Source organism: Phyllopteryx taeniolatus, chromosome 16 (genome assembly GCF_024500385.1).
Source record: "Phyllopteryx taeniolatus isolate TA_2022b chromosome 16, UOR_Ptae_1.2, whole genome shotgun sequence".
NCBI classification, from domain to species: domain Eukaryota; kingdom Metazoa; phylum Chordata; class Actinopteri; order Syngnathiformes; family Syngnathidae; genus Phyllopteryx; species Phyllopteryx taeniolatus.
In genome coordinates this window covers 3786121-3799585 of record NC_084517.1, presented here as the reverse complement: position 1 = coordinate 3799585, position 13465 = coordinate 3786121, and the positions used below count along the sequence as shown (strand labels likewise).

Here is a 13465-nt window from a genome sequence, read left to right as displayed (position 1 = left end):
AAAAATTAGCAGTCTTAAAATTGAAGACATTGATTTGTAGCTTTTATATAAACACAAAGCACAGATACATGTTTCTATAAACCTATATAAAAAGTCTACACACCCCTGTTCATTTGCAAGGTTGTGTGATGAGTTCGAGTCATTTCAAAACTTTTTCTACCATTAATCTGACCTGTACAACTCCACTAACAAACAAACAAAAAAAAAATAAAATAAAGAGCGAACGTCAAAATAAACAACTGCTATAACGTGGTTACACAAATGTGCACACCCTCTTATATATGGCTGTGTTCAGAATTAACCAATCACATTCATGTTTAATGGGAGTCAGTTCCGATGTTCTAGTAGGCTTTTCCCCTTTATAAAACATATATTTTTTAATTCAATTCAGTTGGTTTTGGTTCTTCTTTTTTTGTGTGTGTGTGTAGACTTTTTATAGACGCTTTCTACTGTTTTCACTGGGGGGGGTGTGGCTTTGACGAGCATGTGCGCTTCAACCCGGCGTATGAGTGAGTGATCAGGCCAAAATTATGGATCGCGCCTTTGGGATTAAAGTGAGCGGGGGGGGGGGGGGGGGGGGGGGGGGAACATTCAGGCACTTGTATCTGCAGAGTTTAAAGGGCAACGCATACATTGTGCAATTTGGGATTTTTTTGTGAAGCTGTTTATGTCCTTACCGTTTAGCACATTTGTCTTTGCGGGTATAAAAAGTGTTTAAAAATGTTTTTCAATGGGCCTCCACCATTTACTTTGCCAATAAGGAATGCCTAACATTTTAAATCATCGAGAAAATTCTGGAAACTGTCATGGAAATATATTTAAATAAGAAAAACACAGCAAAAAAAAATTGTTGGGAATTTATTTGTGGGCTGGGCTGGAATGGATTCATGGGATTTGAATTCATTTCAATGGGGAAAATGGATTTGATATGAAAGTATCTTGAGTTACGAGTTTGGTTATCGACCAAATTAAACTCGTATGTCACGGTACCACTGTTTTTAATAGGTGTGCAGCTAATCTAAGGTGTCAGGCTCGGCGTCCATGCAGGTCTCCCAGGGGTTTCTGGGCATGTGCGGCATGGAGATGAGGAGGAGGGCCACACCGCTGAGGATGAGGAGGGTGAAAGAGGCGCAGGCACACGTGAAGGACCACGAGTAGTAGTACTCAATCCAGATGGTCTCGTCGCTGGCGATCATCCTCTTGACCGACTGGCGCATGACTTCCACCGAGATGATGATGCAGAGCCCTGCGGGCAAGATCACCAATACTCCATTTCTGTATTGAATCCATTTTGTGGGGTATATGTACTTGGGCCCAACCGATATGGATTGAAAGTCATCCTTGTCCTATGTTGTATAGTGTTAACGTGTAAGAGAAAAATTGGCCGGTGTGCCTATGTGGCGGCCATGATGAATGTGGCGCATTGTTGTGGCAAATATGTGTTGATGGTTATATCTTTTGTCTATTGTGCGTAGAGCGCAGTACAGAGAGAGAGAGAGTGACATGGCTGTAGTGTTAACTTTGAGGAATACAGAACACAAGTCTCTGGAGTCTGGAACATGCTAGCTGTGGTACAGTACCAGTTTTTTTGCAAGCCGTTCGCCTTGGGCAACAGATTTTGGAACTAGGTATCACACTAATTCCTCGCAACTCATGAAAGCGACTCGCCTATGATGAGCACTGTACGTCAACAATGTCACCATGAACAAGCACACCGGTGTGGTAAGTCTGGATGAAATGTGAAACTTGCAAACATTTTTTTTGTATTATTATTTTTTATTTACAATAACTTTGCACTGTACTGGGCGTTTTAGGCCACGGAAAAAAAAAAAAATACAGATCATAATTTTCCATTTTTTCAATAATAATTTGTCTTATAACTGCCTCCTGGTGGCTGAGGCGTGCACAGCAGAAGGAGCAGCACAATGACCATTGAACTGATGCAAAATGTGACAAAACTGTTTAGTTCTTTGTAATCCAATTGAATGATGTCAACACTGTATATTTGTATGCAGCACAACACTACAAAGTGCTTTTTTTTTCTCTCATTAAAAACACATTACAAATTGTGCTTGTTAGTTTTAGGGTAGGGCGGAATGGATTCATGGGGAAAGATGATGTATGTTTTGAGTCACCTCTGTATCTGCGTTCAAATGTAAGGAGTACAAAGTCTTCATAAAAAGAAATAGCCCCACTCGAGTGAAGCACAGATATCTAAAAAGAATGTAAGTAGTTTGTACTTTGCAATTCCCACCGCTGCTAATAGTTCACCATTTAAAATGAACGAATGAAGCGATGTGTACCTGCGAAGGCGAAGAACATCCCAGCAGGCCTCAGCAGGTAATCGCGGCCCTTCCCGAAGGAGAAGATGACGCACAGGGTGCCCAAGATCATGAAGAACAGGCTGAAAATGGCGATGGCCGCCGCCGAAATGTTGTACTCTAACAAGAAAAACGGATGAAAAGTTACCTTCCCTAGGGCCCAACCGATACAGTTTTATTTAGGCCAGTGCCCATTTTGATAATTGGCAGAGTAAAATACCGATAATTGATTAATCGGTGGATGAATTAAGAAAATATATAACGAATAAAAGAACTTCTTTTTTTGGTAGCTTAACGCTGACAACAGTAAAGATATAACTTACAGGCAGACGTTTTACAATTCGTTCTCCTTTAGTATTTGCAGCAGAAAGAAAACATTTTGGGGGTAAAATTTTTGCCCATTGCTTTTGAATGTTTCTTTAAATGTTGTTATCTTTATCTCGTGTTGTAATGTATTCATGTGAAAAAAAATAAATAAAAAAAGACTGTGTGTGTGTGTGTGTGTGTGTGTGTGGGGAGAAATGTTATCGAGTAAAGCTGAAAGTCTCAATGACATACTGATCGTTTTGACAAAATCTATTTGTGGCGGCGTGCCAATTCGTAAAAGACTCGCCAAATACTTCTGTGCTTTGACTGCAGCTAAAATACAGTATACAGTAATGCGCAGGTGTACCTAATGTTGCGGCCTTCAAGGCTCGAGATAAATTAAAGAGGGAATAAAAGTCGAGGCGGAGGCGAACAGTTTATTACTACAGGGATGTACTGCGACATTATTTTGTTGTTGTTGTTGTTGTTTTTTTCTCATCGTGAGCATAAAGTGCATGCTTGTATTTGCTGGCGCGCTCTTAAAAATATATATACGGTAGGCACGTATATACAATACGCTGTACGCAGCGACGGAGGCAATACGTACCCTTCTGGGTCTTCACTTCAAAAACTTCTGCTTCTTCTCCTGATGTGAAGTGCTTGAAGTAGGAACAGTTCTTGGCTGCAAGCGGAAGACGGGAAAGACACACACACTATACTTTTTCCCGTATAAATTAACATTCATATTCTCATGAATCAACTTAAATGTCATTACGCTTGTGAAATTGTTTTTGTCATAACATTACTGCTTTTTTCCTCATACTTAATAATTTCTAACTAATCATTTTTCATATTTTTTTCACTTTGTTTTTCTCTTAGTTATTTTCTTGAAATATGAAACACTGCGAGTTGGGATTTGTTTGGGGTCAGAATACTCAAATTTAATGTAAACAAACCTTGACTTTATACTCATAACATTCTGACTTTCGTCACGTGATTTGTTTCTGGTAATATTAAAATGTAATTGGAAAATGGAAAATTTCTTTTCTCAAATATGACAACCTTTAGTCATAAATTAGACTGTATTTTCATAATATTTTTACTTTGTTCTTGCAAATATTTTGATCTTAGTATTACACCAAATTTTCTTCCAATTAAAACAAAACTAAATGAAAACATTTTTTTGGCAGTCTATTTAGAATTTATTCTTAGAATATTTCAACTTTATTCTAATAAAATCTGGAATATTTATCTTGTAATAATATGACTTTATACTCATAATTGTGCGACTTTTTGTCACGTACAATTCAATTTCATTCCAGTATTTTTCTTGTTCTTATAAAATTTCCGTTTTTTTCCCCTCCAAGTATTATAACTTTTTTCTCATGAATTAACAATTTTAATTCAACGTAAATATTAATGTTAGTCTTGTAAAATATCTTTTTGTCATAATATGCCATTTTTTTCCCTTGATAAATGTACAATTTTATTCTAAAAGTATTTTTACTTTGTTGACAAGCACACATTTCCCCCTTTTAATATTACAGCGACATTTTTGTTGTTATACTAAAAAAAAAAAAATTCAATTTAGATTTGAATTTAAAAAAAAAACAGAGTTTAAAAAAAAATAAAAAATAAAAAAATAAAAAGCAAAGAAAGGATTGTGATGTGCAAGTCACTTTCTTCACATCCCTCTCCTGTATGTGTTTGCCGTCTTCAAGGGCAGCTCGGCGGCTGCGAGGGCGAGCAATGGAGAGGATGTAAAGGCCAGGGTTCCCCACTTTGAACCAGCTCGTCTCCCTCAAATGAAACCCATAAAGCACACACGTGCTCGCTCTCTCCGCACGGATGGACAATATTAATGTGTGTGTGTGTGTGTGTGTGTGTGTATATATGCACACCAGGCAACAGAGGAGCTGTTTGTTACTCCGGATGAGAAAGAATCACTAAAGAGGTTACCTAGCAACAGGCTGCTGTTGGTCCTGGCGGGTCCAATTCGGCCACATGTTAAGGCACAGCAAAAGGAACTACGGGCATATGTGTGTGTGTGTGCTCGTGACTGAAAGTGCTGTATCAAAACGTTTGCCTTTACAAAACTAGTGCTGCTCAGTTTTTGATTGTATGTGGACGCTCGATTTTATTTGTCCAATCAGATTTCAGCATCTGTGTGTTGCCATGTCAATCTCATCTGCCCAGGGCCGTCACAATCAGTCGTGCTTGCCCGTGTAACTTCAACTTTATTCGAAATGGGACAGTTTCTTTCACCAATCAGATTTCAAATTCATCCTCGCAGGCGCAGCACGCTGGCCCTCGATGAGGCCAGTCGTTTCCTGTCCTGTGATAGGTTGATCAGAAGAAAACTCGCTACAGTCAACTTGCAAAACACATCTGTCGGGATCTGACTGCTGTTTGTAATCTGGTAACTAAGTGAAATATATGATATGTTCTTCAGATGGTAGAAGGCAGTTTTAGTAATTGATTTGATATGACTGTGTCAAGTCAGGCCGGAATCTATCAGAATACCGAGGTTTCGGACTTGGTCTTTGGTTTTTAAAGAGAGTGACTCCAGGTATTTACGAACAGCAATCCTCTTTTCTTTATTGCCAAAAACAATTCTCTCAGTTTTGTTGTTGTTTAATTGAAGAACATTTTGGCTCATCCAGATACTTTTTTTCTGTTTTAGACAGTGACACAACACCTCAATTGAACTGTAGTCATCTGGAGACACTGCTGGATATAACTGTGTGTCATCTGCATAGCTACGATACCCCAAATTCAAGTTCTGAAGAATTTGACCCAAGGGTAGCATATACAGAACACGAGGGGTCCAAGAGCTGACCCTTGAGGGACCCCATAGGTCATTGTTCCATTTAGTCCTACCCACGTTTCCAACCTGTTCAGCAGTATATTATGATATACCGTATCAAAAGCCGCACTAAGGTCCAACAAGACCTGAATGGACACCTTTCCCGAGTCAGTATTCAACCTTATATCATTTAGCACTTTGATAAGAGCAGATTCTGTACTGTGATGAGTTCGGAACCCAGATTGAATTTTGTCAAAAAGTCCATTTAAGTTCAAGAAATTGCTGAGTTGATTCAAAATAACTTTCTCAACAATCTTGGCTATGAAAGGGAGATTTGAGAGGGGTCTATAGCTTGCTAACATGGAAGCGTCCAGCGCTTAATTTAGTTTTTTAGCAGAGGCTTAATGGCAGCGACTTGAAGAGCTTTAGGAAACTCGCCCGACTGAAGTGAGCAATTGATTATTTGCTCCAAATCAGCGGTGGTGGTTTCAGCGGCTGAACCGTTTTCTCTCCAGTTTTTTTGGTCAACTGTGTCAAATTCTGACATGGTAATAGAGTTTTTCCTGAGTGGCTTTAGATGTGGAATCATTTCATCATTTTGCTGATTTGTGCTAATATTTCAACATCCTTAGAGATGACCAGGTCTAAGATGTGACCTTGAGTGTGAGTTGGACTCTTAATATGTTGACAGAGGTCAAATGTGTCGAGTATATAAAATTTAAAATTTGCTGGTGTCCCCTCATTTAAAATAAAGATAAAGATCTTTTAAGTTTGTATTTTGCTTATTTGTTATCATTTATATATTGTATTAATACTCTTTAACACAGGCTATGTTTTGTGTAGATGAGTATTTCTTGAAACTATTACAAAGTATGTTTGATGAAACTCAAAAACACAAAACCTTTACAGTATTTTATAATAATATTGAGTTTTCCCAATATCAATACAAATATTTACAAAATATGCATTATTTGTTTTTATTATGTAATATTTGTCATGGCTTTGTATCAACTAACATTTGCACACAAATATTAAATAAACATCCATTTCAACAAATTTTATAATTTCAGTAGTAATAATGGTTTGGGGTCCAAGAAGAGACCCTTGAGGGACCCCAAAGCTCATTGCCATTCAATGTGATTGAACACTTCCAATGGTTAAACGAATAACTTCTCATTGAAAAGATTCATTTATTTATCATTTTTAGTCATTGTTATTATACAGTATGTCATCATTTTTAAATAAATATTTAAATAATTTTTAAATCACTCACCATTGCGCACAAATATTTTGCTTTTTTCCAACAGCAACGTCTTTGTCTCTAAAAATAAGATTTATTTGTTATATATATATATATATATATATATATATATACAGTATATACACACATATATTTACTTAATAGAAGTATTGTAACGGAACAGATTTATTTATTGAGAATTGTTTTGTCTTCACAAAATTATACAGCATATCATCATTTTAAATAATTTTGCATCAATTCACAACGTTGCGCAGGAGTGATTAGAACTGTAAAACATCATTTTTAGATCTTCTGTTCCATGCTCTTTTCCCGCCCCTGTCAGTCAAAGGTTTTTTTTTTTTTTTTGGGGGGGGGGGGGGTTCACTTCCTGTTAGCCTTCTTTGGTGCGGAATGACCGCCTAATTCTGGGTCAATGTGAACGAGGGATGCTGCTGCTATTTAAATGGCCATTGCGCGAGGAGCTCAAATAAAGTGGGACAAAACAGAGGCTTCGGGGACTTTGGTCACATCCTGTGAGTGAAATGTGAGGCCTTTAAAAAGCACGGGCTTTTAAACTTTGGAACGTAAACGTCCGAACAACCAGCACGCCATCGCGCAACACAAAAATGGTCCACAGACTTTTCTTGTAAAACCGCATTAAGCTGAACCTTTGCGAGAAATTCCAAGTCAGTTGGACTTGTTTAGAGAAGGGCTGTTTGATGGACGTTGCCATATTAGCAGTTTCATCAGTACCGGATTCGATGTAGCAGATGTCTCCACTCGATGGGAACATTTGCCCTTTTCCCCAAACACTTTTATTAGCTTTGTCTAATATGATTCTATTAAAGAAACCATGTGGTGTACCGGTTGGGCATGTAGGCACTCTTAGAGCAAATTCTGCACCCGTTGGCTTATCAAAAAGACGATGCGGAGACCTTCAAAATGAACTTTCAAGATTTGCTAAATAAGCTCCTTTTGGACATGTGGTCATTCTTCAACTTCCTTCGTCATCCTCAGGACACAAATCCATGCCTTGGTCCACTCACGCAACCCCTCACACCCACCCTTCCCCCAACTCGGTTCTCTCTGGTGCGCTTTTAACTGGCAAGACGGAGCGCTAAGGCACACTTTATTAAGGCTCGTCCCGAAAGGGAGGAGCAGCGGCCGCCAGGCGAAACGCCAATAAAAGAAATCTCCACACTGAAGCTGCCAGGCACGCACACACGGCCAGAGGCCATGGGAAAAAAACCAACATACTCCGTCCTCACCCCATAAGGCTGGCTGTGTTCAAAAATGACTTATAGCCCCGAGGTGGCAAAAGTACTCACAGTACTTAAGTAGAAGTAAAGATACAGAAGTACTGATTCAAGTCCTGAACTTATGTCAAATAATTTTTTTTTACTGTCACTTGCACAGGGTGTCACAAAAGTCACCATACGTTGTCTTGGACTGCGACAACAGTGACCCCAGACTGTTGAACAGCTGAAGCTGTACATCAAGCAAGAATGGGAAAGAATTCCACCACCAAAGCTTCAAAAATTGGTGTCCTCAGTTCCCAAACGTTTATTGAATGTTGTTAAAAGGATAGGTGATGTAACACAGTGGAAAACATGAGCCTGTCCCAGCTTTTTGGGAACGTGTTGCGGCCATCAAATTCCAAGTTCATGATTATTTGCTAAAAACAATCAAGTTGATCAGTTTGAACATGAAATATCTTGTCTTTGTAGTGTATTCAATTAAATATAGATTGAACATGATTTGCAAATCATTGGATTCTGGTTTGATTTATGTTTAACACATCGTCCCAACTTCATTGGAATTGGGGTTGTACTTCCTGCGGCTTCTGAGAAAGTATGTTTTTGCACAATTGTCAAAAAAAAATATATATATATTGTACCGGCCTTAGCAGATAACTAGCAACTATTTATTGCTCAGTGACTGTTTTTCTCAATGTCTTGTTGTTGCTAACCACGAAGCAGAAGGCCCGCGACTACCACCATTGGCTCAAAGCCAATCAAAGTTTACATGGAGGACTCCACTTGGAACTCAGCATTGACAAATGTTTCTGGCCCAGAATTGGATTCTGGCTCCTGTGGCTCAAATATAAAGGGATGGGTAGGCATAAAAAAAAAAAAATGGAAATGACAAAAGACTACAGGAAATTGTATAAGAGGGGAGTCATCAAATCGTAATTGTTAAACAGAATGAAGTCAATAATAAAATACATATAAATATGAAATACATTTGGGATTTTATTGGACAATTTTGAGAAAATGCGTTAAAATGTTAGTTAAACACTTAAATGTGGCCTGCAGAGAAAAGGTTTTACGATGACAGTTTTATTTCCTTGGTCTACCAGCCGACCCACCGACCTACTTGCTATCTTAGTGGTAAATCCTACCTCCAGGTAAGCCAATGGGGCCGCAGCCTTTGCCCTGGGGGTCCTCCTGCACCATGAAGATGCTTTTCTTGCACAGCCTCCAGAGGCCGAAGTGGGCGGCCTGGCAGGTGGCGTTGAGCTTGTCCACGCGGGGGCTGAGGACGGCCCAGTGGTCCGTCACCACGGCGGCCAGCATGGCCGACATGCCCACCACGATCACCAGAGACGTGATCTTCACCTTGGTGGCCTGCTCCTCGAACATGCTGCGCAACGGAAGCCTCGAGTTCCTAGAAGACGCTGGCGTCCTCTCGGTCGGGTCTCCTCGCTTGTTGTACTCTGGTCCGGTCCACGACTTCTTCTTTCTCGTCTTTCTCACCCTCTGCCTTGTGCCCGCTGCTTCACAGAAGAAGAAGAAAAAGGGGGGGACCTGCTAACAGTGCCCTACTTTCTACCTCTCCACTCATGCGCTCCCTCACCACTTTCCATTTGGTGAGTGGAAGCCATTCGCTCAATGAAATGAAGACTTTTTGCACCTCATGTCGAACCAATATCAAGTCAACCTAAAGTCATTTACTGTGTTCAAGTCAGATTTTGATACAAATAGGGCCAAGGACCCAAAAACAGTTTTGTCATTTATGTGGAACATTCTCATATTATTAGTAGCGCCAAAACTCATTTGTCTCTGGTACTGCATGTCAGGGGACCCCTGGGGGGATATTTCCTTTATTAGTTGTCAGATGAACTGATCCACTTACTCAGCCAATCAGGAGTCACCGTTTCAGAAGAGGGTCCCACCTGATGGCAGGAGCTGATCCACATTTAGAGCCATGTAAAAAAAAAAAATAATAATAAAAAAAAAAATCAATGTATTCATATAACGCTGTGGAGCACAATAGAAAGAGGTAATAGATTATTTTTGTTTAAATATTGATTACGCATGTGCTTGCAGTCGTTGTTGATAGACATTAATATTCAAAAACTTTGGTGATAAATACTGCTCACAATTTCACAATTCACAATTTAGAGTCTTCGGTTCACTTACCGTGCATGTTTTGCGAACGCGGGAGGAAAACAGAGTTCCGGGGAGAAAAAAAAACAAACCACGGAGGCACGGGGGAGAACATGCAAACTCCATAAAAATATCCAATCTGAATTTTAAAATTAGAATTGTTTTTTTTGACTAAATTCTTGCAAAAACTGCGAATGTTTGTAAAAATGACAGGCGAGTACAAAGAGTGAAAACATCGCCAATTTATTTGATTTGGCATAAGCTACAAAGCCAAAGTATAACACTGTTAAATAAAGCCAATTTAAGGTGGAATTAAAAACCTCTTAACATTAGCGTCCTGTGTTGAACACATTTGTGTTAGTAACACATTCATTGAAGGCATTTGTTGTTTTACCGCACGGTTTTTATTTTTTATTTTTGCCTTGAGTATCGGTGGCTGGTATCGGCAGTTTTCAAGAGTACCCGATACCTTGAAGTAAGACCAGTGCCGGTCCGACAGCCCTCATTTAAAAAAAAAAAAAAAAAAAAAAAAAAAAAAAAAAGTGTGGCCTTTATTGTTATTATTATTATTTTTTTTTATGGAGTGGAAAATATTTTTTATGTCATTTCAATGGGGAAAACTTGAATTTTGAAATTAAACCTGTAAGTCGCGGTAATGCTGTAGTAGAATTTTGGTTGCAAATGTCGAAGAGTCCTTCTAATAGTGTTTAGGCCGGCAAAGAGGGAAGGCCTCGCTGTCCCTTTTTTGCCCCACGACCCCCCCAGCCCCGGAACTATTTCACTCCCAGCACGGCAAGACGAGCATGGTCTCTAAGCAACAGGGCCGCCATGGTGACGCATCACCACCGAGCAAGTGTGAAAGCGATCCAGATTTGTATTTATTGATTTATTATTTTTTTTATAATACGACTGAAGTGACTGAAGACGAGCATCCGGGATCGTCGACGCAACTAAACGGCGGCGCCGTGATCAGCTTCGCGCTTCAGTCCATCACTCTTTTTTTTTTTTTTTTTTTTTTTTTTGAGTGCCGTTGCATTTCCTTTTGAAAATCAATTCATTTTACTGATATGAGTATTCCAATTGTTGGCAGTTGTTATCTATCAAAAGGTCATAATTGTTTCTAAACTCATATTTTTCTACTTTCAATGCAATAATGGGTTTACCGTCAAGTGTCCAAAATGAAGTTTCATCATTTGCAACATGTTTTCTGAAGATACTAATTACAATTTTTTATTTTTTTGGATTCTTTTACAAAAAGCTGAAAATATCTCAATTCCATTTAAAAGCCTGATTTCACAGACATTTTTTTTTTAATCCATTCATTTATTGTTTGTTAAAAAAATACTTTTCTGCAATTTCAAATATATTTTACTCGGTATTTTTTTTTAGCCTGTTTGGTTGCACTTTAAAATAAGACATCACCTAAAAAGTAACTTGTTAGACAATTTTCACTTTTTTCAGGCACAATTTCACTTTGCCATTGAAATAAAACAAAAACAAAAAATTACTCCACTGGCAGTTTTTTTTCCTCCCGATTTCAAGTCAAATTTGCTCGAAACTAGTGAAAATTGTCTAAAAACGTAACTTTTTAGGTGATGAGCATTATTTGATGTGTAATCAGATTAAGTTGTGACTAGAAATAAGGAATCTTCGAGGTAAGATTTTGACGTTTTGCAGTGCACATTTTGGTCATATTTGTTTAACCCCTCAGTATAAACCCGAGGAGTTTATTAGTAAAATGATCTGTGTAAAAAAAAAAAAAAAAAAAAAAAAAAAAAAATAATCATTTCATACCGCTAAATAGATTTTTAGGAAACCACCACACCTGAGAAAAACAACCAATCAGTGACCGAAGGCATGACAAATAAGGTGTCGATTGTTTCAAAAGACAAATTCTAATATTTAAAAACAATGAATTTGACAACTATTGCCATCAATTGTTTTCTGACCAAATAAAAAAAATGCTGCCTTCTTCATATTTTTTCGTCTTTATTGGGCAGTAAAGTACGTACAAAGTCAAACCCAAAAACCAAAGTTTGTGTATCTACTAATGTTTATTTCCTCATACAGTATGTGGTTGTACATTTTCGGCAAGACAAAAAAAAAATAACAATAATAATAATTGTTTTAATATGCAAGATCTTATTTTCAGAATCTTATCAAGTCAGTTCATACTGTACTAGTTCCACTGGCGGATTTTTATTTGTATTCTTTTCACTTAAAACCAGACATTTTGTTCCTAAAATAAGTCTTTTTGTCTTGCTGAAAATTTAGGGGGGGGGTGGGGGGGGGGAAGTCTTAAAATAAGTACAGTAAGATGTTTTCACTCGAAGTTTTCCATCTTAAGGTCCATGTGCTAGTATGCACTTTTTCCTCATGAGTAAGACAATTCAGCGCACAAGCAAAACAACTAGTGCAACCCTGTCTTTCTCATACAATGTCTTTTTTTCAACTACTGTATGACATTTCTGCATACTAGTATGACTACTACATGTCACTTGTGAGGCAAAACTACTAGTGGGGATTTTGGTGGCACTAGTAGGGTCCAGGAAGCTACTAGTGTCTGACTCATGCCTACTAGTTTAATTGCATACTAGTAGACCAAAAAGGGCACAAGTAGTGAATTTCTTTTTTTCTAGTTTGACACAGCTGTTCTACTAGCGCAGTGCATGCTAGGTGTTCTGCTAGTGCGCCCTAGTTATTCTGCTAGTGCAATGAGTCGTCTTGCGCACAAAGAGCATACTAGTACACAGACCTTAACCAGGATACTTTATGAAGGAGGCAACTAGTGCAAGACACATGCCTACTAGTTGGGATTAGTAATGCCACCAGTGCAACACAGTAGTTTACTCGGAAAGTTTAATTGCATACTAGTAGACCAAAAAGGGCACAAGTAGTGAATTTCTTTTTTTCTAGTTTGACACAGCTGTTCTACTAGCGCAGTGCATGCTAGGTGTTCTGCTAGTGCGCCCTAGTTATTCTGCTAGTGCAATGAGTCGTCTTGCGCACAAAGAGCATACTAGTACACAGACCTTAACCAGGATACTTTATGAAGGAGGCAACTAGTGCGTGACACATGCCTACTAGTTGGGCTAGTATTTTTACGAATGCAGCACAGTAGTTTACTACTAAAGTTGAATTGTGCACTAGTATGCACTAGTACAAGACAAACGTAACTAGTTAGACACAGCGATTCCACTCGTGCTCCCGAGTTGTTCTACTAGAAAGATGAATTGTCTTACTAGTGCGGACAACGAGTGTACTAGTACCTGGATCTTAAGCAGGACATCAAGGATATCAAATGAATGTTCGAACGGGTTTAAGGAAAGACATTTGAGAATGTATTCAATACCTTTGATAAAAAGGCTACTAGTGTGTGACACATGCCTACTAGTTATGCCCG

At 38.6% G+C, this 13465-nt stretch overlaps 1 protein-coding gene across 1 annotated transcript; it reads right to left on the bottom strand.

Moving 5' to 3' along the window:
* Positions 1 to 591: 591 nt before the first annotated feature.
* Positions 592 to 9863, bottom strand: cacng1b (calcium channel, voltage-dependent, gamma subunit 1b). The gene is made up of 4 exons (XM_061749133.1): positions 9075 to 9863; positions 3235 to 3309; positions 2304 to 2441; positions 592 to 1246 (listed from the first exon to the last, which is right to left on the bottom strand). The coding sequence occupies exons 1-4, from the start codon at positions 9313 to 9315 to the stop codon at positions 1014 to 1016; spliced, it is 687 nt and encodes a 228-aa protein (XP_061605117.1). The 5' UTR covers positions 9316 to 9863; the 3' UTR covers positions 592 to 1013.
* Positions 9864 to 13465: the final 3602 nt, after the last annotated feature.

Excerpts from the sequence above, each read along its gene's own strand:
- cacng1b (XM_061749133.1), bottom strand. The coding sequence starts at position 9,315 with ATGTTCGAGGAGCAGGCCACCAAGGTGAAGATCACGTCTCTGGTGATC. Across the intron at positions 3,310-9,074 it reads CCCCATTGGCTTACCTGGAG|CCAAGAACTGTTCCTACTTC; the intron begins GTAGGATTTACC and ends TTCCGCTTGCAG. Across the intron at positions 1,247-2,303 it reads GATGTTCTTCGCCTTCGCAG|GGCTCTGCATCATCATCTCG; the intron begins GTACACATCGCT and ends TCTTGCCCGCAG.